The sequence below is a fragment of the Engraulis encrasicolus genome, chromosome 9 (genome assembly GCF_034702125.1).
Source record: "Engraulis encrasicolus isolate BLACKSEA-1 chromosome 9, IST_EnEncr_1.0, whole genome shotgun sequence".
Classification (NCBI taxonomy): Eukaryota; Metazoa; Chordata; class Actinopteri; order Clupeiformes; family Engraulidae; genus Engraulis; species Engraulis encrasicolus.
The window spans coordinates 28,699,059-28,724,058 of NC_085865.1; the positions used below are offsets into that span (position 1 = coordinate 28,699,059).

Genomic DNA, 25,000 nt, shown 5'->3' on the forward strand with positions numbered 1-25,000 from the left:
AGAGAGAGAGCAAGGGACGGGGGAAGGACACGAGGAGGGTGGTGGTGGTGTGGGTGGTTATCAGTGGCGTGTCGTCGCAGATGCCAAGGGATGCCAGGCATCCGCTAATTTTCCCAAAAACAGCTTTAATATCCGTTAATCATTAAAACATTCTGTATATCGACGAGTCTCCTATTTTAATATTCCCTTCCACTCTCGTCACTCTCTGTGAGTATTTTCCAGCTGGGGAAATAGCGCCCCACCCCCTCCCATTGGGTAACCATCTGGTGAAACAAAGTACTACACGTCTCTCGATGCTAAAACAAAAACTGGTGCCAAGTCGAGTTGGCAGCCATAAATTTCTGGAGTTTTGAAAAAAACGAATGCTTGACCAATCATATTGCTCAAAATTGGTCACGAGTAAATCATATTGCCTGTCTATGATTTGCCAAGGAGGGAAACGGATGATACTTCAGGATCGGCAGCCACTTTACCTGGCTGCCAGTAGAACTAGAAACTACATTGAACAGACTAGCGATTACGGGCAAAATATAGTGACAGTTAAAGCGCGCATGTACACAGCCGATGGCTCCCAATGTCAAGGCAGGCAATGCATAAAATGGATTTAACATAACGACAGGATCTTCACATGGACACATATACGTTCAGGATAACTTCTACAACGGTAGGCAAACTTGCTTTATTGTTTCAGAAACGTAGATTATAAGCAGGCCACCTAACGTTTTGTGAAGCTAGCTTTGTTTTTAGCTTTGTTGCTCGCTGCTTGTTAGCTCTTGCTATTATGGCAATAAGCTATGGTGATTGGCTTAATGTGCCACCAGGTCCTAAATATACGCATCATGCCACTTCTCTGTGCGCTGTTGTGCTGTTTTAGCCGCGTGCATCAGGGTTATTTTTCAATGAGTTTTGTTTTAGCATGTTTGCGCTGGAAATCACCATACATCTGGCAACCATAGAGGGGTCGTAAGCTACATACAACATTTGACATTCGATACAAGACGTGCACGACTCAGAGCAGCCGGTTGAACCTAGTCATCAGTAGAATAACTATTAAGTGGTCAGTCAGTGCATGTCCGGTGTCTGTCTGTGTTATTGCATTCTGTTCTGTGGGGCATTTGAACTGGCACTTAAGGATGAGACTGAATTGTGTTTAGGGGGCTTGTGGAGCATCTGGTGTCGTGCGTGAAGTGCAAATTCTTGCGGTGTTGCTTGTCACTACTCCAACTCTGAACAGACATAGTATTTTTCTTGTTATTTATTTCTTAACTAAAGTAGTCACACGCATGATCAAGAGCTGTAGCTGCGCTCGTGGTGTGCTGTTCAAAACAGACTAGAGACCTCTCCTTCCCTTGCTTCGCAGCAGTTCTGGCAAATGCCTTCCTGGTTCGCAAACATGCAACGCATCTCATAAATTATACCTTATTGATTTTATTCTCATGGCCAAACTTTCTGCCTTGCTTGTTGTCCCAGCCAGCCGCTGCTACTGATTAATAATAATAATGTAATATTATATTATATTATATTATATTATATTATATTATATTATATTATATTATATTATATTATATTATATTATTATTTTTTTGTTCTCCCTGGCTTCCTCGGAAAAATAACGCACGCCACGCTACTGGTGGTGATATGGACGAAGAGCGAGATCCGTCTCGGCGTAGTGGGGCCTGTGAGGGGTAATTACCCATAATTCCAGAGAGGTGAGTGGCACATTGGCACACAACTCCATCAGGGCACTGGGCTGCGGCAGGCACTGCCAATCCATCTACTCCTCACTGCCCAGGCAATATCCATCAGTCACACACACACGTTCAATCAAGCGCACTCGCACGCGCACGTGCACACACACACACAACACACACGATACTCACTCAGTCACAGAGACACACCCACACACACACACACACACACACACACACACACACACACACCCACACACACACACACACACACACACACACACACACGCACTACTCACTCAGTCATACACACACACACCCATGTGCGCGCACACACACACACACACACACACACACACACACACACACACACACAATTACCTGCAAAAGTGCTTCTCTAAATTATATCACAGACTGGACTGCACATCTCCGCATTCACATTTCTGTGCCATTTTGCCTGGCCAGAACAATGCTTTTACAATTGGTCATTTTCCCTCATAAAAGAGACTCTCTCGTCCTCTCCAAACCCCTCTACACTCCTTTCCGGTACCACAGCATCGCACTCAGTCTTCCTCTAACTGGATGGATTGGATTGGTGTGTGTGTGTGTGTGTGTGTGTGTGTGTGTGTGTGTGTGTGTGTGTGTGTGTGTGTGTGTGTGTGTGTGTGTGTGTGTGTGTGTGTGTGTGTGTGTGTGTGTGTGTGTCCGTCCACAGGTCAGAGCTGAGACACACACACACACACACACACACACACACACACACACACACACACACACACACACACACACACACACACACACACACACACACGCGCGCGCGCACGCACACACACAGAACGGAGATAGAGATGAAGAGAGAGAGAGAATAGGTGTGATTAGCAAGCTCCTTTATTACCTCAGTGTTGAAAAGCAATCTCCCAAAAAGCTGCCTGGCCTCGTCCAATCCTCCCTCCAGATACACCGCCCCTACAGAGAGAGAGAGAGACAGAGAGAGAGACAGAGAGAGAGAGAGACAGAGAGACAGAGAGAGAGAGAGAGAGAGAGAGAGAGAGAGAGATGGATTAGTCACATTTAAGAAGAAATACATAGTTTAATCTCCGATCACGTCCATGTTTGGACTTATCTGCGAAGTCTTAAGAGTGGCTCAGAAAAAGAGCACAAAAGGATTAGCACTGGGATGTGTGTGTGTGTGTGCTTCCCTCACACACACACAGGCACACGTACGCACGCACACACACACAAAGTTCAACAAAAGCGTGATTAAGTACTGTTGGCCAAAGACACACTAGCATTCCTGTGCTGATCTCCTATATACATTCTGAATCCAACCTTTAGACTTAAACATTCAGAAGTGTAAGGGAAAAACATGCCATATAGTAGATACACACACACACACACACACACACACACACACACACACACACACACACACACACACACACACACACACACACACACACACACACACACACACACACACACACACACACACACACACACACGTGCGTAAACACACACACACATTTGTTTCACATAGTTTCCCAATAACAAAAGAAAAGGCTGCAATCTACACTCTCAGTGGTAAGGATGTAGCAATCCTCATCCTGCCTCTCATCTCTGTAAACACTCGCTCTCCATCCTTCTCTCTTCTCTCCACTCTACTTTCATCATCTCTCTCTCTCTCTCTCTTCCCTCTCTCCTAGTCTCTACTGACTCTCCCATGATAATTTGCGTCTGGCTCCAATCTCAGAGCGACTGTAAATGTTTATCTAGAGAAAATAAACAAGAGCAGTCTGAGGATACCCAAACCACTATCATCCCTTTGTAAACCAACTACTGAACAAAGCAGCATGGATATTCACACACACATACAGTAAGAATACACTAAAGAAAAGATGAGAACTCCCAAATACAGCCACAGACGTACATATGTACAAACGTACACACAGAGACACAGACACAGAGACACACACAGAGACACACACAGACACAGACACACACACAAAGAGAGACATCCTACATACAGACTAGGCATGGTACGGTTTGCGTTGCAAACCGAGACCGTACGGTTTGCATGTCACGGAACGGGGTAGTGGGCAACCGCACGGTGCCCACGGTTTAAAAATAAATAAATAAATAGAGTGACCACCGGCGGACGACGCTATTAAAATCCTACTACTTTTACAAGCATAAAACACAAAGACTACGTAGGATATTGAGTGTGGAAAGACTGATTTCTATCAGCCAACTGAAAGACATAATGTAACAGCATGCGCCAGCTGACTAGGCTACAGTAGCCTACAAGCAAGTGCAGGTCGGTCAGCAGCGTCACCTTCTCCCCCCTCTCTCTCCACGTTAGCGCAAGTGACTGTTCCCAGCCTTTATGCTGACCATTTTAAATTAAATGCACATGAATTTACAAACAATGACAGATTAGCAGAACAAAGCAGACTATGACTTACGTTACAGTAGCCTAGTGTAGGCTATATCCACGTGGAATGGGGATTCCGGACGGCAAAATGCGAGATAATTGAACATATCCATCAGATTCACTGTGCTGTCCTTAACTGCAATCAACTGTAGGCCTAATTATATGTAGCTAGTTAAACTCTGATGGACGGAAGGGGACTTTGTGCTGTTGCCTAGTTAACATTGATGTTTAACACTATAACAAAAATAAAATTTGACTGTTTTAAAAGGCTCAGCTTCACAGGAGTTTTGTGAAACATTCTTGTGCATACACTTCTAAAAAAACGATCTTTTAAAATTATTTGTTACCTTAACTTTCACATTTTTAACATAACATAACCCTATCACTTGTTCACTTAAAATTGAATTTGACTACTGATTTTACTTCTATGCTTCTCACGGCCGGCAGTTTCATGATAGGAAGCAACTGATTCATAAGCGCAAAACTCGCAGAAAGCGGTATCAAAATAAAAGTACAATTCGTTCTCAGTGTGTCATTAACCAAAATAGTCATACTACACTGACCTAATGGTCCCATTACCTACAGGAGTGTAGCTGTTTTATTTTTACACGTCAAATGTGTTATAGCATGTAATATTTGAATATTTGTCAACTTAAAAGTTAGGACTTAGTTCTCCCTTTTTGTGAAATAAATGGAAGCATGTTAAAATCATTGATATCTTTCCTCTTTCAGTTGGGTTAAATGAAGTAAAATTCAACATACCCATGATAAGCTTACATTTTCATTCAAATTTTTATATAATACATTTCATTAAAAAAAAAAACAAAAACAAAAAACAGAACCGTACAAAACCGAAAACCGTGACCTTGAAACCGTGATATGGACCGAACCGTGACATTTGTGAACCGTACCACCCCTAATACAGACAGACTTTAAAAGGCACATCCCACATACAGACTTTGCTGATTGCAAACCTACACGGCAGAGAACAGAACAGGGAGTCCCTCTCTCACAATGAGCTTCGCTACCCATCATGCACTTGGACCGCCATCTGTGCTACTGATGAATCTGCTGGCCCTGAACAAATGTTGAGCGGGTTTACGAACCATCGACATGGCCAGGTGCGCATGTGTGTGTGTGCACGTGAGTGCGTGTGGTAGTGAGTTTGTGTGCGCAAGCATGTGCGTTTGTGTGCACCCTTGTGAGTGTATGACTGTGTGTGTGTGTGTGCACATGCGTGCGTGTGTGTGCACATGCGTGTGCGCGTGCGCCATGCGTGCGAGAGAAAGAGGCATCACAATGCACACATCTCGAACCACACAAAGCCTTTGGTGGCCAAGGTTCTGGCCACGGACTGAGACGGAAAAGAAAAAAAGAGGAGAGGAAAAGTAAACAGGATGGCAGAGAAAAAAGAGAAGGCAGGAGAGGAGGAGGTAGAAGGAGGATGAGAATGACAACCAAAAATCAAGGGAAGGGAGGAAAGGAGGCGAGAGGAGAGGGAAGATGTTTCCTGCGTCTATGTTTGCTTGGTGAGAAAAGAGGAGAGAAAAGAGGAGAAAAGAGGAGAAAAGCAGTTATATTATATATATAGAAGAGAAGAGACGAATGGGGGATGGAAAGGGAGAAGCAGAGAGAGAGAGAGAGAGAGAGAGAGAGAGAGAGAGAGAGAGAGAGAGAGAGAGAGAGAGAGAGAGAATGGGAGAGGTAGAGGCAGAGGCAGAGGCAGAGGCAGAGGAGAGGAGAGGAGAGGAGAGGAGAGGACAGTTTGGCAATCTAAGGAGTTGAATGTGATGTCGGTCCCCTTGACACTCGTAATTCAAAGGCATAACCCTCTCCACCCACAGCAAGGTCACACACGGCCCAGAGAACACACACACACACACACACACACACACACACACACACACACACACACACACACACACACACACACACACACACACACACACACACACACACACACACACACACACATGCGCACACACACGCACACACACGCGCACACACGCGCACACACACACATAAACATGCACACACACACACACACACGCACAAACACGCACACAGACGCACACACACGCACACACACGCACGCACGCACGCACACGCACACACGCGCGCACAGACAAGCGCACACACTGCAGAACAATGAACCTCTTGGCCTAGAAAACTACTACAAGTGGAATGGAGTATTGCAAGGTACACATACAGAGAGAGAGAGAGAGAGAGAGAGAGAGAGAGAGAGAGAGAGAGAGAGAGAGAGAGAGAGAGAGAGAGAGAGAGAGAGAGAGAGAGAGAGAGAGAGATCACAGGGTCTTGAACATCACAAGACTGCATTACACACACAGTAAATTTGAACAATGCCGTGGATTTTTCAGGAAGATGCTAATAAATATTCAAGCATGCTCAATATTCAAATATCCAAACGTGCGGCTTCAACACTACTTAAATTGCTCCGTTGGCTAATTCCAGAGGTGAGTTAAGCTAATCCGCAGTCTCGTAGCCTTTTTTGGAAGATAATGTTGCCAAAGCTTTAGACAACAAAGGGGCAACGGAAATTAAATAAACTAATAAATCATCAAAAGACTGAGCAGATGTGGTGTTTTCCTCTTTGACGAGCCCTTCATACAGAGAAACACACCTTTAGTTAATCCGCTTGGATACAGGTAATACATTCTCTTTATAGGTTTTTTGGTGGGTTTGGTGAACGCATTTTCTGTTTGAAGTAGAAGAAGCTTTCATTAATACTGCAGGCAGAGTAGCACACACATTCAAACACAGAGAATATCAGAGATAGACACTGATTCTTGAATGTGGCTCCCAAAATTATACTTGCTTTCATAAAATAGGCTCTTACTTTTTGTCAACACCATCAGTAACCATATGTTTTTGCATTGAAATGAAGAATAAGAATAAAAACTCAACAGCATTGAATACACACACTGTAAGCATGTTCATTTAAAACACATCAAAACTCGCAAAACACCCTCTGACTTTCGGTGGTGGTGACACAGGGGCAGCGTGTTCCCCACGTGACTGCATTGTGCTGGTTAATGAAACGTAACAAGACATTCTATTATACATCAGTATTCACTGTGATTCAAAATATACTCTAGCCTTCACTGAGTAGCATTTGACATGGTCAACATGGTCTACAAAATAAACAAGTAAATGTTCATTGTCATTACAATATATATTGTTTTAAGTTGTTTAAGATTAAGCTTGGCAATTACTTTGCTTGGACACATAAGGGTGTATACCATGGAGACATCTAGGTTATGTATGGGGATGGGGGGCTTTTTTTTTGCTTTACGTGAAATGTACCCCTAATTATAGAATGACATGATTGACATAGAATGATTGATATTTTAATCTTATGTAATATTTAAATACAGAGATGACATTGTTATAATGTTTTTGTTGAGACAGTAGTAGTGTCCTAACCAATTAACAAATTTAAGAGAAAGCCGTAAACTTCCAGGAACTTCATTGATTTCATTGATTTCTTTAAAAAGAAGAAAAAAGTTGATGGTGGTGACGAAACTGTATAGGTGCACAAACACACGCACGAAACTGTATAGGTGCGCACACGCACGTACATCAAGGTATTTACTGGGGTGAGATTGCTTTCAAGGCCTCTGCTGTCAGGAGTGAGATGTGTGAGTTTCATGCCTCAGTGTGTGTGTGTGTGTGTGTGTGTGTGTGTGTGTGTGTGTGTGTGTGTGTGTGTGTGTGTGTGTGTGTGTGTGTGTGTGTGTGTGTGTGTGTGTGTGTGTGTGTGTGTGTGTGTGTGTGTGGTGCCTGTAGTACTTAACAGCCTCCCTTCACTTTCACATGTTCCAGCTCTCAATCTTGCACATACTTCGATACTTGTGCACTTTTCACACAGACTCGTTCGACACATAATCTATCTCCCTCTCAGTTCACCCCCACCCCAATGCAAGCACACACGCACACACGCGCTCTCAAGGCATCTAAGCTTTGAGCCTCTCCATTGTGCCACTGTCTGAAGTGCCCTCTCTATCTACAGTAGTGTAGCATGTTCTGAATATCTGCCAGATATGCGTTAACATCACCTTCAGCTTCACCTGCTGCCCCTCTACTATCCTCTCTTCTACTGTCATTCAGAGCATTTTACATTACATTACATTACATTACATCTAGTGGTGTAATGTTAATACATTATAATCTACTGTACTCTACTACTCTAATGGACATTTTCATCCAAAGACATTTACAAAAAAATATGTCCTAAATAAAACACACTGTCAGAATCATGCGCAATATTACAGGAACAGAAGGGCCTGAAAAAAAATTTGCTCCGCGGCCTTGGGGATGAGATTTACAGTTATTGTCAGAGAGAAAAGTTTGTAAACCCTTTGGAATTAGGTAGGCACTGTTTGTTCCTTCTTGTGATTTCCGAGAAGATCACACCATATTTGATGACCAATTTTGACAGAAATGTATGGGATTTCAAAGGATGTACACACTTTTTTTCTCTGACTGTATTTAAAAAGGGTTGGTTCGGTTACAGTCCCTGGAGCATTTCAGGTTAAAGGTGCCTTGCTCGAGGGCACTTTTAGGCTACAAAACTGTGCTAAGGCTGCTTGGCCCTCAGTGAGCATTAGGAGAATTCACTGCGGGAATTGACTGGACTATGGCCAATCAGGCACACGGCAGCAGCGGCTAATCGGTTGCTACAAACGCTGCTGCTAATAGCGTGACTTGCTTTTTGTGTGGTTAGCACTCCGCGCTCACTCGCCCGCTTGCTCAGCCGGTCAATCATTCGCTCACTAACTCACTGCTCCGTAACTAAATGGCTTCTGTTCGGGGCTTGGCTCTGCTCCCAGCTCCTAGCCGCGGGCGCTACAGAGGATGCTACGCTACACTACCTACAGTAGCGCTGCTCAGGGACGCCAACAGGGGGGGAAACGAAAGGGTCATCTGTCCAGGGCCCAGACATATAGGGGGGGGCATAATTGAGTCCTCATTATCCTCTGTGTGTGTGTGTGTGTGTGTGTGTGTGTGTGTGTGTGTGTGTGTGTGTGTGTGTGTGTGTGTGTGTGTGTGTGTGTGTGTGTGTGTGTGTGTGTGTGTGTGCGTGCGTGCGTGCGTGCGTGCGTGCGTGCGTGCGTGCGTGCGTGCGTGCGTGCGTGCGTGCGTGCTTGCGTGCGAAAGGGGGCCTTTGAAATTATTTTATCCTTGGCCGGGCAAAATCGGCCCTGACAGTAGAGCCGCTACTGCCGTGTCCATTGCTAACACTGCAAAAAGGAGAAGAGGAGAGAAAGGCAAAAAAGTCATGCCTGTTAGCTAGTCTATCCCCCTCATAACACCCTTTCCTAGCAACAGAACGGCTCCTTCAGATGAAGTGAAATCCCGGCCAAGGATGTGCTTTCCTTCCCCCTCTGCAAAGGATGTGAAGAGCCGACCTTCCCAGATCTGCACTCACCACTTTCTACAGGGGTGCCATTGACGGCATCCTGACCAGCAGTATCTCTGTCTGGCACGGCAGCTGTCTAGCTGCAGACAAGAAGGCGCTGCAGAGGGTGGTGAGGAGGAGAGCAGAAAAGATGATCAGATCACCCCAACCAGCCATTCAGGACCTGTACACTTTACACTGTTCGAAGAGAGCAATGAATATTATCAAGGACCCCACTCACCCAGCACACAAACGGTTCTCCTTACTACAATCAGAGAGGTACTACTACAGCATGCCGTGCCGCAAGCTTCTTTCCACAAGTTATCAGACTCCTCAACACACTGATGAAAACTACATGAACATTTCAAAGCCACTGAAGAACATTCCATGAATGTTTCTTTCACCATGTCACTTGCACTTTACCCTTCGCACCTTGTATAGCGCATCTATAGCAATACTACAGGACACAACCATATGACCACTGATTGTACTCTCTGCTGTGTGTGTGTGTGTGTGTGTGTGTGTGTGTGTGTGTGTGTGTGTGTGTGTGTGTGTGTGTGTGTGTGTGTGTGTGTGTGTGTGTGTGTGTGTGTGTGTGTGTGTGTGTGTGTGTGTGTGTGTGTGTGTGTGTGTGTGTGTGTGTGAATGTATGTATGTATGTTTAGTTTAACTGCACATTGGAGACTGGTCAAACCTCTTTGCTAACCCCGCTACATAGATTTTTGACAATAAAGTACACTTTTCAACCTGCCTGACACAGACAAAAAAAGACTTACAGTTGTCTTATGTGCTTAAGAAGAACAATCGAAGGTCCCGGTTGACCAACAGCCACGCGCACACGCACACAAACACACACTATTTTCTGGGACTGTATTTATGACGCATGATTTGGTGCTGATGAATTGTCATATTACCTTACAACTCCCTAACTTTTGACATTCTTTTTGATGTAACTTGGGTGATATATATATATGGGTGGTTGACGTGACGCCTTGTTTTTTCGTAACATTAGTTAAAAACCTACAAAACTGTTATTTTTCCTTTAAAAAACACATGTCAATGAAAGAAGATGTGGTAAATTATGTTTCAAATTAGTCTTAGATGAGAAGAAACATTTTTGTTAAGATTCATGTAAAGGTTTATATGTCAAATATCCTACGGTGTGACTGTAACATTAATGAAACCTGGAATATAATACATATATATAAATTAACCAACAACATTTTGAAAATGTATGAGGCATTTGGCATGATTGCATAAATATTAACTTTATATTAAGATATGTGAATGTGAAAAAAACTCAAGACAGTAATATTAACTAGAAGTTCAATTTCGTAACACAAATTGCGTCCTGTGGGGTGACATGTACAGTATGTCAATGTTTGTGAATAGGCAGTTGCAAGGCCAACTACAAGGGTCTTAAAGACTGGCTCCTAACCAGTCACTACCTCAGTTATTGGAGAGCAAAAATAAGGCGAAATTCCACGGACCACTAAGTGTTTTATTTTTTTCTACTTTTTTCCAATTTTTTCCATCATTTTTTTCAGGAATTGTTTTTTTTTTTTTCGTTACGCCCTTAAATGTCAACCACCCATATATATACTGTACATGTTTATTTCCTTTATCCGTTTTGTTCTATTTATCTTAGACTTTGCTGTTTTTGGAGTGTAGCCTATGTCATTGGCACCCTTAGGTGGATCAGGTCACTCCCCCCTACGCACCTGTCCGGTGTCCCTGGAAAGTTTTTTAAGCACCACCTACCCAAGTTTGCCATATTGACTCTGAAGACGTGAGAACTTCGAAGTCTTGGCATTTGCCCAATAAAACAGTAAGTTATCCACACCTGAAGATGCTTCGTTTACTTTGTTTATTTATGTACACACTATTTTCTATTGTGTGTCTGGTGGATTAGAAACACTTCAAGTCATATGTGCCGCTAAGACATCTAGAGACTAAGTACACCTCAACAGAATAAGAAATCTAACCTACTACAAACAAACGTAGCAAGTAAAAATCTAAGATAAAAGGTTTGCACAAGGTCTGCACTGACCTTTGCCACAAAATCATACATTTTTAGTGCAGCTACAGTACAATCATACTTTGTTTTTCAGCCCATCCATGGGGTGCAACAGAGGGTTCAGTTTCAATTTGTTTACTCAACATTCTCTTGATCGATTTCTTCTTTTCCTTTTTTCCTCCTTAAAAACCACCCACAACAAACAAAGCAAAAAAGGGTAAAAAAAAGAAAGAGCCCTCAAAAAGCCCAAGTTCCTGCACGAATCTAAGAGACACAGGTCTCATCTCCCTGCAATGAGGAGAGAGAGAGGTCTCATCTCCCTGCAATGAGGAGAGAGAGAGGGAGAGAGAGAGAGAGAGAGAGAGAGAGAGAGAGAGAGAGAGACACAAAGAGAGAGAGAGAGAGAGAGAGAGAGAGAGAGAGAGAAAGAGACACACAAAGAGAGAGAGAGAGAGAGAGAGAGAGAGAGAGAGAGAGAGAGAGAGAGAGAGAGAGAGAGAGAGAGAGAGAGAGAGCGAGCGAGCGATAGACACATGTCTCATCTCTGTGTAATGGAGGCAGGCTTTGTGCTGGAATAGCTAATCATGGGGCGCAGCATGGGGGACGGGCACAACTCATCAGAGAGGCACACGCACCATGACTCAGCACCACGGGATACTGCTACTGAGGCTCTGCTGTGTGTGTGTGTGTGTGTGTGTGTGTGTGTGTGTGTGTGTGTGTGTGTGTGTGTGTGTGTGTGTGTGTGTGTGTGTGTGTGTGTGTGTGTGTGTGTGTGTGTGTGTGTGTGTGTGTGTGTGTGTGTGTGTGTGCGGAAGCTGCTGTGGCTGTGGCTGCAGATGCTTCGTTCACTTTCTGCCTTCCTTATACTGCTACTGTACACCCGTGCTGTGAGGATAGCTTTGAGAAGCTAAATAAACTGTGGTGTGTGTGTGTGTGTTTGTGTTGTTTTGTTGTTCAAACAAAAGAGTAATTATGCACACACACTCAGACACAAATGCCCCCCCCACACACACATCGAAACACGCAAGTATGCACGCACACATGTGCACGCACACACACACACACACACACACACACACACACACACACACACACACACACACACACACACACACACACACACACACACACACACACACACACACACACACACACACACACACACACACACACACACACACACACACACACAGCTTTTAGCAGTGCAGGTAAACATAGTTCACCTTCTGAAACTTTTGACAGTTACATTACATATTAACAAATGGGCCTTTCTACCACAATGAGGTTCCAATCCCTCAAAGACAAACGCATGCGCTCCATCTTCGCAAATGCCAGCAACACTTACTTGTATTAACAAAACACACACATACTCTGTACACGCACGCATGCATGCACGCACGCACGCACGCACGCACGCACACACGTAATCCAGTCTTAACGCCTTATCAATTCCCCACAACTACACACTCACCGATGCACAACAGCTAGAAAACATTAAAAGACCCAAATCTACAAAAGTATAGGAAAAAAAACATAGATCTGTTTCCCTTCTCATTTGATGAGGTCTCACATGGGCTTCCATCTCATCCGCGTTTATGGGTCATATCAACTCCAATATGTCTAAGGCAGTGGCGTCTTTTGGTCATAAAAATTAGGGAGGACAAGGAGGTGGTCAGTCGGTAGATGCGGGAAAATGGGGTTAGTAATGGCAGATGTTTAGTATTAGGTTGTAGGCCTAATAGGTAACTTCATTGATATGGCATTGTGTTGTCTGGAAAGCTGACTTATGACATCTATAAAATAACTGAAACAAACTTTGTATAATATTCTATCATACATAACTGCCCAAAGTGTTTGAGGGGAAAGAAAGAGAGTGAAGAAAAATATTATAGAAAGTAGAAAGTTTCATAGGGAGTATATCTAACTTTGACCAAAGGCAGCTGGCATCTCACCCTGTCAGTTGTGTGTTGTTTTTTTTTTGTTTTTTTTTACATGCACAAATGGACAATTCTGAAGACCCTGTGAATGCCTAGGACATTGAGTGACTTGTATAGCCTAGGCCTAAGGGTTTTAAACTCAACTCCTTCCAACATATTCTTACAGATTTTCAAACATTTTAAACCCCTTCCATTATCTTATTTTTAAAATCTTATTTATGATCCATAACATGGTAGGCTACATGGCTTACGACGTTGTGGTCGCCTATCCGTTTTGCGTTTGAGTCTGCGTTGAGAGCGACAGCAGCTGTGCAGCTGTGGAAGGAGGAGCTGGCGAGCGTTGTGGAACGGCGTGCGTCCGGCTATTTCACTAGGTTCCGAATACAAAATATGTCGTACATTACTTTGTAAATCCGAGTATTCCTAATTCCACCCAAATGAAACTACATAACATGATGTAGGCTACATGTTGGAAGTTTAGCCAGAGACGTTTTATGAAGAGGTTAAAGCTTCGTGCTGTCATGTTTCTCGTCTTGAGGAGGGAGAAAAGAACGCCAGTCTAGGGTCAGTGCATTCATGCACAGCCTAAAATTCTTATTCCCATTTGTAAATAACCCTCTTTTGGGAGAAAAGCACGAAGGAGAAACGCAAATACAAGCATTGAGGGTATTATTTGTGCACGTAGGACATGCTGAAACAAGACTACCTTTTAAAAATGTTGGTGATGGTGTCCGACCATTTGAATCATGAATGCGATTTGCATCCGTGCTTCGCTTGCATTGTGTAGTGATCGAGTGACGTGAGAGACTGATATAAACACACTGACCTTTCCACTCGGTTTTCAATCTAAATCCAGGGAGTGATATTGCGCGATTCAGAACATGAAAACAGTTGATCTTTCGTTTGTATTTATTAAGGGTTCATAAAACATTCGCCAATTACTCCAAACTTTCCACTGTCTGCTGCCGCATTATTCTCACACGTTAGATTTGTATATCGTTGTCATGACGACCGAGTTCATGCTTGTCGTCTGTCAACCCAACTCGTCATATTCTGGTTGGCTTTCGATCAATTCAGCTTCGCTGATAGGCAGATTACTTCCATGGCTCTAGACCCGCCTAAAGTGAGGAAAGTCCTCCCTAAGTTCCATTCACTTCAATGTTAAAAAGTAAAACCCGCGCTACGGCCGGGCTTTCACCATTTATAATGGAAGTCAATGAGGATGGAAGGGAGGACGGTCCTCTAAGGTCTATTATGTGAATTAGAAGCGCTGAAGTATATGTTTTTATTGCTAAATAGCTATAAAATACCAACAATTATATAACAAATATATAATAAATATGTTTTGTTTTCTGTAATTTATACTGGAAGATCTGGCTTTATTATTTTGAGGGAGGATCGTCCTCCCTTTCCTCAATGGCAAATACGCCATTGGTCTAAGGGGCTCCCAGTGGCGCCATGCAAACCACACAGGGGGGAGAGATAAACCGAGTGAAGCTATGCCAGATTGTGTGTGTGTGTGTGTGTGCGTGTGCGTGTGTGTGTGTGTGTGTGTGTGTGTGTGTGTGTGTGTGTGTGTGTGTGTGCGTGTGTGTGTGTGTGTGTGTGTGTGTGTGTGTGTGTGTGTGTGTGTGAGTATGGGTGTGTTTTGTTAATGTAGGTAAGTGTTGCTAGCATTTGCGAAGATAGAGTGAATGCATTTGTCTTTGAGGGATTGGAACTTACAGTACAGAACAGCACCTCCCGTTTTAGCAATAGGAATGCAAGCAGCTGCACACATCATCAATGTCTTTCGATTCCCTTTCGCTTTCTAACCCTCTTCTGTTTAGTGTGCAACATATGCTGCTCTGATCCTATTTATGTCTGTAAGTGTGTGTGTGCGTGTGTGTGATCCAGTATGTGTGTGTATGCAGTTGAGTGTGTGTGCGGGTGTGTGTTTGTTTATGTGTGTGTGTGTGCGCGTCTGTGTGTGTGTGTGTGTGTGTGTGTGTGTGTGTGTGTGTGTGTGTGTGTGTGTGTGTGTGTGTGTGTGTGTGTGTGTGTGTGTGTGTGTGTGTGTGTGTGCAGTTGAGTGTATGTGTGCGGGTGTGTGTGTGTGTGTGTGTGTGTGTGTGTGCGTGCGTGCGTGTGTGCCAGGCACGTGCACTCCAATACGGCAGGGGAGGCTGTGCCTCACCTGTCTCTTCTAGACTTCATGAGAATGATGAGATGCAGTAAATGTGAATAATAGTAACAATAATAACTACTGTTTTCGAGCATATTTACCATAACTACCATTTGTGCAGTATTTAAACAGTTTCAATCATTTTCAATCATTTTTGTGGCCAAAACCGCACTATTTTCCCACCTCCTGCTCCGAATACACTGAATTTGGGCCAACTCCCGAGTTGGCCTCACCGCAGATTGCGCAATCCCTCAGTAACAAGCTTCAGCGCATGCGCCATTTTGCTCGTTCTGTGTATGCAATTCGTAATATTGTATTAAACGTTTTTATACACTTAATAGAAATATGTATGGTGTGCCCTCATTTTCCTGATATTTGTTTTCACTATTTTCTACGTGTGGTTATCATTTCTTTACTCTGCGCGCTTTGGCATAACCCCATTGAAAAATAGAGTAGTGCGGCGAGCAACACATTGGCCTCAACCTCATTCTGCCGTTGAGTCTAGCTTTGTCAGTGACGTCATAGCGCCACTATACAAGTTCAATACAGTCAGTCATTAATAGCTAGTGTTGGCTAGCTTGTTCACGTTGACTGCTACCATGGAAGTGGATTTCATAACGAAACTAAGATCATTCTCAAAGTTGGATTTCCAAGGGAAACAAGACGTGATAAAGAATGGACGACCGACACCAGAGCTGAGGAAATTGATTCAGGAGATTGGACAGAATATTATTTGATTATTTCACAGTGAGTGGAACAACCGAAAAGACTGGCTATGTGGAATGGGAGGCAACAAGCAAAACAACGTTAGCAGTTTGCTAGCTGAGTTGGATATGTCAAACCGTGAGAATATTATTGCGAGAAGCCCTGTAATCAAGACAGCATTTCAAGGTAAGGAAATTTGATTATTACATTTGCCCGCCGTGGCGTTGACTTGGGTCTAAGTTTTATTTGATTTTGTCAAGATGAAGGAAGAGTTGTTTGAAAAATAGTTCGGTTGCATTGGTTTTACAGTAGCTATGTTTCACATATGCATTTCAGGCGTAATCTTAACCTGCAACTAGTGAGAATGTTTTGAATGACATAGCAATGGCTACATGTCTCAAAGAATAATACATCACGAGTGATTTTGGCAACAGAACGAACTAATAGCTATGGGTTGTGGGTTCCTGGATTTTGGTTTGGTTTGCGGCTGTGTGTTCACTTTGCCAGTCCCAGTATGCCCAAGTGATAACGCTGCTTGCTATCCTAACGAGGCAGTTTAAAATGATAGTTCTAATAATCAAACGCTGTATAATACACGCTTTGAGGTTCGGCTCGTCTGACATTCTTTGAAATGTCCATCCTCAAGATGAACGACTGTGGAATATTTCAGCGTCATTATTGTTTAGCCTATTTAGGTTGAGTTTGGGTCCGCAGTGGTATGATGTGGATGAGGGGGATAGTTGACGGTTCTCAGGAGGAGTGTCCTCAAATGACGCACCATGTCGTGCCTATTTTCTGTCTACTCTAGTCTTTTCTACCGGAGGTGGTAGCTGTCCATGATCACGGCCACGTCTGGCTTCATTATCTATTTCACAGGCTACCAGAAGGATCATCCCGGTGGGGTGATATTCTGTTGTTGAATGCATACTGTGAATTGTTGCTGTGTAAGCGGTAGCCTATTACAACGCAAGCATCGGATCTGTATTTTCGAGTGGTGGAGTGAAAGGAACGCTGATAAGCAGACCTCAAAATTCACCATAAGAGCATTTTTGTCCAAAATGCTCGTGTGGCTTGGGGTTATCAGCGTCCCCTCTTTCAAAGACCAGAAAACACTGAGAATGGCCTTGTATCTTGACGGCCTATAAAAATACAGTATAATCCTGGACACATATCGCGTCTGATCTGAATGTGGTGTCCACCTTTCTAACAGACATATTGGTGTAGGGAGGAGGAGTAGGCCTAGCAGGCCTAGTAGCGCAGCCTGTGCAGTAGGTAGCCTAGGTAGAACTAAACGTGACTCTGCCGCCAGTTATATGGTGAACTTGACTCAAACTTGTTAAATGGCACTGCCCCACCGTTGTTTACCTACGCCCCCTGCGCCAACGCCGAGTCTGGACCACTGAATCCTGTGTGTGTGTGTGTGTGTGTGTGTGTGCACGAGAATCCAGTTCGTATCACAAAAGCCATCACACCGGTTTGTTCGCCGTGGTGCTCAGCGGTCTATATGACACCATGTTTTGAATCCTGTGTGTCTTGAGCATCCGCCGTGATGCTCAGTCCACATTGCTGCTGCTGTGTGGAATGTGAGATCACTGTTTGAATCCTGTGTGTGTGTGTGTGTGTGTGTGAGCAGTGGGCTGTGAAGGAGCTTACACTCTCCACTACTCTCCCCTCACCTCCCCTCCTCTTCTCCTCTCCTCTCCTCTCCTCTCCTCTCCTCTCCTCTCCTCTCCTCTCCTCTCCTCTCCTCTCCTTTCCTCTCCCCCTCTCCTCTCTTCTCTCCTTTCCTCTCCCCCTCTCCTCTCTTTTCCCATCTCCTCTCCTGTCCTCTCTTTTCCCATCTACTCTCCTCTTCTCTCTTCTCCTCTCCCTCTCCTCTCCTCTCCTTGAGCTCCTCTCCACTCCTCCTCCTTTCTCCTCTCATCTCCTCTCCTCTCTCTTCTCCTCCCCTCTCCTCCTCTCTCATCTCCTCTCTCCCCTTCTCTCCTCCTCTCCTCTCCCCTCCCCTTCTCTCCTCTCCTCTCCTCTTCTCTCCTCTCCTCTCCACTACTCTCCTCTCCTCTGCTCTGCTCTGCTGTCCACATTGGTGCTGTGTAGTTTATGTGAGACCACTGTTTGAATCCTGTGTGTGTGTGTGTGTGTGTGTGTGTGTGTGTGTGTGTGTGTGTGTGTGTGTGTGTGTGTGTGTGTGTGTGTGTGTGTGTGTGTGTGTGTGTGTGTGAGAGAGAGAGATCTAATAGCATTTTCTCTGCGGAAATGCAGTAAGCTTATGTCAAAATATGTAGGCCTACCTTATGTTAAGAAAGCTGCTATGACATATGGAACTTGTCGGTAGGCCTATTTGGCAATTATTTATTTGAAAATCTGATATTGAAAAAGTTGCCTCACCAGCCATAAATCCCAGCGCACGTCACTGATATATACAGTGCCCTCCATAATTATTGGCACCCCTGGTTGAGATGTGTTGTTTAGCTTCCAATTATTTTATTTTTTTTCTAAATAATATGGGACCTTAATGGAAAAAAGAGAAAAATCCAACCTTCAATACAAGTGCATTTATTCAGTGGGGAAAAAATCCCACATAAAGAAATAATTATTTGACATCAAATAATGTGTGTCACAATTATTAGCACCCCTGGTGTTAATATTTTGTACAACCCCCTTTTGCCAACAAAACAGCACCTAATCTTCTCCTATAATGTTTCACAAGATGGGAAAAGACAGAAAGAGGGATCTTCAGCCATTCCTCTTTGCAGAATCTCTCTAAATCATCCAGAGACCTGGGTCCTCTCCTCTGTACTCTCCTCTTCAGCTCACCCCACAGGTTCTCAATGGGGTTGAGGTCAGGGGACTGAGATGGCCATGGGAGGAGCTTGATTTTGTGTCTGGTGAACCATTTCTGTGTAGATGTGGCCATATGTTTAGGGTCATTGTCTTGCTGAAAGACCCAGTGACGACCCAGCTTCAGCTTTCGGGCAGAGGGCAACAGATTTTGATTTAAAATGTCCTGGTATTTCAAAGCATTCATGATGCCATGCACCCTAACAAGGTTCCTAGGGCCTTTGGAAGCGAAACAGCCCCACAGCATCACTGACCCACCCCCATACTTCACAGTGGGTATGAGGTGCTTTTCAGCATGCGCATCTTTCGTGGTACGCCAGACCCACTTAGAGTATTTGTTGCCAAAAAGCTCAATCTTGGTCTCATCTGACCAAAGCACACGGTCCCAGTTGAAGCCCCAATACCGCTTGGCGAACTCCAGACGCTTGCGTTTATGATTGTGAGTGAGGAAAGGTTTTCTCCGTGCATGCCTCCCAAACAGCTTGTTGGCGTGTAGACAGCGCCTGATGGTTGATTTGGAGACTTTGTGACCCCAGGATGCTACCATGTGTTGTAATTCTGTAACAGTGAGCTTTGGAGATCTTTTGATTTCTCTTACCATCCTCCTCACTGTGCGTGGTGGCAAAATAAACTTGGGTCCTCGTCCAGGCTTGTTTACCACTGTTCCAGTTGTTTTGAACTTCTTAATTATTCCTCTCACAGTGGATATGGGCAGCTGCAGTTGAGTGGCAATCTTCTTGTAGCCTCTGCCTGACCTGTGAAGGTCGACGCACATCTGCCTCACTTGTATGCTGTGTTCCTTTGTCTTTCCCATGTTTAAGAGTGGATAAGAGAAATGGCCTCGGTGTCACGTCATATTTATAGCCCAGGGAAACAGGAAGTGATGAATTACTAATTAAATGTTCCTACATACTCTGGTAAACTTTGTAAACTACTGTAGAAATGACAGAAATGCTTCAATTATATTTATTTCCTGGGAATTGTTAAGGGTGCCAATAATTGTGGAACAGGTGATTTAATGAAAAATAATTATTTTTCAGTCAGGGATTTTTTTATTTTCTTACAATTCATTTGAGTTGAAGGCTACATTTTCCTACAATTTTCAGTGTGACAGTATTCTCCTGCAATAAACACTGAATTTATTTTAAGGCTTTTAATACATCTCAACCAGGGGTGCCAATAATTATGGAGGGCACTGTACATTGCAGGTGTATATTTATGTCTGTACATGTTTTTGTAGAGAGGAGCATACACTTCAGGGAACCAACTCCTACAAGTGCATGAACATGAACATTCAGTTCTTAGAAATAAAAATGCTTGGGCTAGGAAGCGTGCAGGGAATGTGTGTGTGTGTGTGTGTGTGTTCCGGTCTGTCTGTATCTTTGTGTGCGTGTGTGTGTGTGTGTGTGTGTGTGTGTGTGTGCGTCCCTGCGTGTGTGCGCGTGCGCGTGCGCGTGTGTGCGTGTGTGCGTGTGTGACATCCATGTCACCCCCAGAGACAAGCTCATGAAAGGGGAACTTCAAAAGAGTTCTGCGTCTCCTCCGGGGGCTGAGCCATGTTTATTTGTGTCACAGATCTTTTCTATCTGTGTGTATGTGTGTGTGTGTGTGTGCCCATGTGTGTGCCTGTGTTTACATATCTCTCTGAGTATTCAGGACCATTAATGATTTTATAAAAGAACCCACAACTACAAGAGCTTAAACGACACGTTGTAGAATACACAATTACACTTGATAGGGAGAAATACACACAGAATGAAAGACTAGGAAAAAAGAGAATAAACAAAGTCAACAAGAGTGCAGAGAAAAGAGTGAGAGAGAGAAAACGAAGTGTGGAAAAAAACAACACAGGTAGAGACCTGAGGTAGACAAGAGGTAGAGTGCTGTGTGTGTGTGTGTGTGTGTGTGTGTGTGTGTGTGTGTGTGTGTGTGTGTGTGTGTGTGTGTGTGTGTGTGTGTGTGTGTGTGTGTGTGTGTGTGTGTGTGTGTGTGTGTGTGTGTGTGTGTGTGTGTGTGTGTGTGTGTGCGTTTGTCTGTGTGCGTTTGTCTGTGTGCGTTTGTCTGTGTGCGTTTGTCTGTGGTGGGGTAGCAGGCAGCAAATGGAGGGAGCACTGATGGAAACAGATTGGGAATCACAAAAGGCACAAATTGCAGTCCATCTGCAAATCAAACCTAAAAGCCCCCAGTCTGGCCAATCGCAGTAATGATAAACTAAAGACACAAAAAGGCTTCTAGGCAGTCACAGCTCTCTCTCTCGTTGGAGCGGCTTGTTTCGCAGTAGAAAGGGGGAGAAAGTATCGAAACTATTGAAATCGCAATATCAAGGTCGGCGATATGCATATCGCGAAAATGACTTAATAGTAAAAAAGTGAAAAATGTTCTGTGCTGTCCAATCACTCACTCAATGTCAACAAATGTGTGAGAAGCCCGCCATGACCAGTGCCGTGCCCCCCGCACAGACCGACAAATTAGAGACAACAAAAACCCTCGTCTAAACTTCTAAACATCATTGAAATATCGTTATCGAGGTACTGCATAATGTTATCGAGTATCGATTTTTTTCTGATATCGTGCTGCCCTATTACTCACCCATTCAGACAACAGACAACAATACACACACAGAGACACTTACACAAAAGAATGTCAACTTCAACATACTGACATAGAAGGAGCTTGATGATTTCACAAAACAAGCATTTCAAATGGCGGTGCCAGGCAGGTGGGTTTTTCTTTCTTTCTTTTTTTTTTGCTGTTGGGCATCAACAGCAGTCAGGAGTTACTCTGGTGCACTTCTGACAGCTATTGTACAACCATGTCAGAACGACAAAATAGAAAAGAACAAGAGGAGAGGGAGAGAAAAGGCACGGTGACACAAATGCTGTGAGAGAAAACAAAAAAAGAGAGAGAAAGAGAGAGAGAGCAAGAGAGAGAAACGGAACAGAGGTGACGAGAGATGAGAGGAATCGAGAGCTTTTTCGTTTGTTTGCCAACAGTGCTCCTGCAGGTGTCAAGTGCACAGGCAGGATTTGTGAGGAGCATAAAACAGCCAAAGGCCAGAAAGAGCTCCTCCACTTGTAACTGCAGCAGCCAGCTGACTTCGCCACTGTCACAACATTGTGATCAAACATTTATTATGCATCTCCCTCCACTCTACGATAACACAAAAGTACGTAGAGAAATGAACTTGTAGTGACTACATTCATGGGTAGACGGGCGCATGGAGGATGATTCATAATACTAGTGCTTCGAATAAGTAAAGGAATGGATTTTGAAATGTATAAAACATGACATCTACTGTATAATATCTATTAGGATGGAAAATGTTTGCTTTCAGGGGAAAACATTGGAACATTTTTCTCACATCTTTAGCTTTTGTCTGTGCAATCAGTAGGCCTCCACTGCTTCCCTCTCACTCTCTTTCCTAACTATGGAATCACTATAACCAGAGGGAGCAGAGAGAGAGAGGTTCCATTGGCCCATTGTTTCCGGGTTCTATTATTGCAAGGGGGAGGGGGGATCCCCCTTTAGGCAGACCTAGGCAGACCTAAGGACTGTTCTATTCAATGCTAGGAGTATTATGACACGCCCCTTTAGGCAGACCAGAACCTGGTCATTGTTAGGTGCCCATAGCAACCTATTACAATGGCATATCTCTATATACCTAAATCTCTGTTATAACTGTCAGATATAAACAGGGAAAGTATTAGAGACAGACGGGGAAAATCAGAGCTTTTTGTTTGTTTACCAACGGTGTTCCAGTCATCCCTGCAGGCGTCGAGTGCAACACGCAGGATTTGGGAGGAGCGTGAAACAGGCCGCTCAGCCGAAGGCCACACACAGCCCCTTCACCTGTAACTGCAGCAGCCCGCTGACTGTGCCGCTATAACAAAAATGTCATCATCAATTAACAAGTTGATGTATTTGTATTTGGCAATACAGACACACAAACAAGCAGAATTACAAAACAGCTTCAATATAACTGGGGAGGTGACGACAAAAAAAGAAAAGAATCAGAAGAAAGAGGAAGGGGGGAAAGAGGAGTAGGGAGAAGGAGAAAAGAAAAAGACAAAGTAAGCGAAAAAGAAAAAGAATAGTGGCATTTATGGATGGCTAGATGGATAAATGCATTAATAGCAAAAAAAAAATACTAAGTTGTCAGCAGTGGCAGTTCTGGAAATGTGTGTTGTGTTACGAATTGAGGAAAAAAAAGGTGACAAATCTTTTCATCACATATCTTGACAGCTATTTATCTTCTCCACTGCACACTTTGCTGTGGGCACTGAACCCCAGAGTGAGTGTTGAATACAGTATAACGCAGTTTAGATGGTATGATTGTCTTAAAAATATATAATTTTAAAAGAAAGAAAGATAAATAAATAAATAAAACCCACATCTCTTGACCTCAACAATATGGCGAACGCTCTGGGATGCATTTTTTGCCCGCAGGTCTGTGAACATTGAACGTACTCTATGGTGATGCACTGTGTGGGCTGTGAGGGCAGGTATTCTTTTTCTTTTTTAATAGGCACTCTCCTACTGGATGGTGAAATAAAGTGTCTTCTCAAGCCAAGAATAATAGCTCATGTTAGCAATGCCTCAACGAGCCTGTCTGAAGGGATATGCGCACAGTCATGGAGACAAACAAACACGCTCATCACGACTACGGTGAGTCAGTTGGCAGTGGAGGACTTCGAGAGAAAGCAATGGCTGGAAATATGGTGCTTTTCTCCAGCAGAATATGGTTTCATGTTTTAGTTTGGATTGCCAGGCTCATACTTTTTTAAATATTTGGAAAAATTAAAGGTAAAGAGTGAGCTGGTGTAAATCACTCACTAAATCAATCATCTTAATTTCTGAGGAACGTGAAAGCTATTTGCATTTCTGTCACACAATCATGATAATGATGATGAATCTTTCAGAGCTAAAAACACCACGCACACACGCATAGTTAATGCTGGTCTCAGACTAGTCTTGGCAAGAATGTTAAGTAACAACGCTGAGTGACATACCTAGTCATTTCCAGCAAACAAGCACTTGTCAATGCTGGTTTAGCGAGGCAAACTGAATGGACCAGCAAGTGACAAATAAACCACATAAAACAATGATAATGTAATTTTCAATGCAATGCTACTTTTTCTCCTACCCTCCTATCAAAGCATCTTCACCAACAAAACACAGAGTTAAAGAATACTTAAGTCTTTTTTGTTGGCAGGTCTCAAAAGTCCAACCAATGTTGCTATGGCTAAGAAAGCAACCCTTGCAAACTGAAAATAGATTTGAATACAATTTTGAACCACATTTTTTTTTTAAGATGATGGATATAGATAATCTAATGTTCAATTCAAAGCTATCTTACCTACTTTTTCCTACCACAGCATCTCAACAAACTCAAGAGTTAAGAAATAAAAAAATAAAAAAAGTTAAGCCTACTCTGGTGGCAGGTCTCACAAGTCTTCACAGGGGCTTTGCCGACCAAACGCTCGGAAGAAAACGTGTGTGAAGTGTTTGCTTTGGACTGCAATCACTCAGCGCCATGCTGGGGCTGCTGAAAATGTCAAGTTACCGCGGTGACAGGAGCGTGACCTCAGCACAGCGGAGTGGAAATGACCTCAACAGCCTTCGGGGGCTGCTGTGCTGTGCCACCACACACATACACACACACACACACACACACACACACACACACACACACACTGCATGCTGCTCTGCACAGTGCTGCACAGCACAGCACCCCACGCCTGCACTGCACCCCACCCCAACGCCCCCAACTTCTTCAGAAGCACCCTGGGGGCCCGGAC

The 25,000-nt window shown here is 43.8% G+C and overlaps 1 protein-coding gene across 1 annotated transcript in view; it reads right to left on the reverse strand.

Moving 5' to 3' along the window:
- The window catches only part of drosha (drosha ribonuclease III), a 167,964-nt gene that overhangs the window by 59,850 nt on the left and 83,114 nt on the right, over nucleotides 1-25,000 (reverse strand). The window contains exon 22 of the mRNA XM_063206870.1: nucleotides 2,584-2,654. Within this exon, the coding sequence (XP_063062940.1) occupies nucleotides 2,584-2,654 (71 nt within the window). The remainder of the gene's footprint in view (nucleotides 1-2,583; nucleotides 2,655-25,000) is intronic.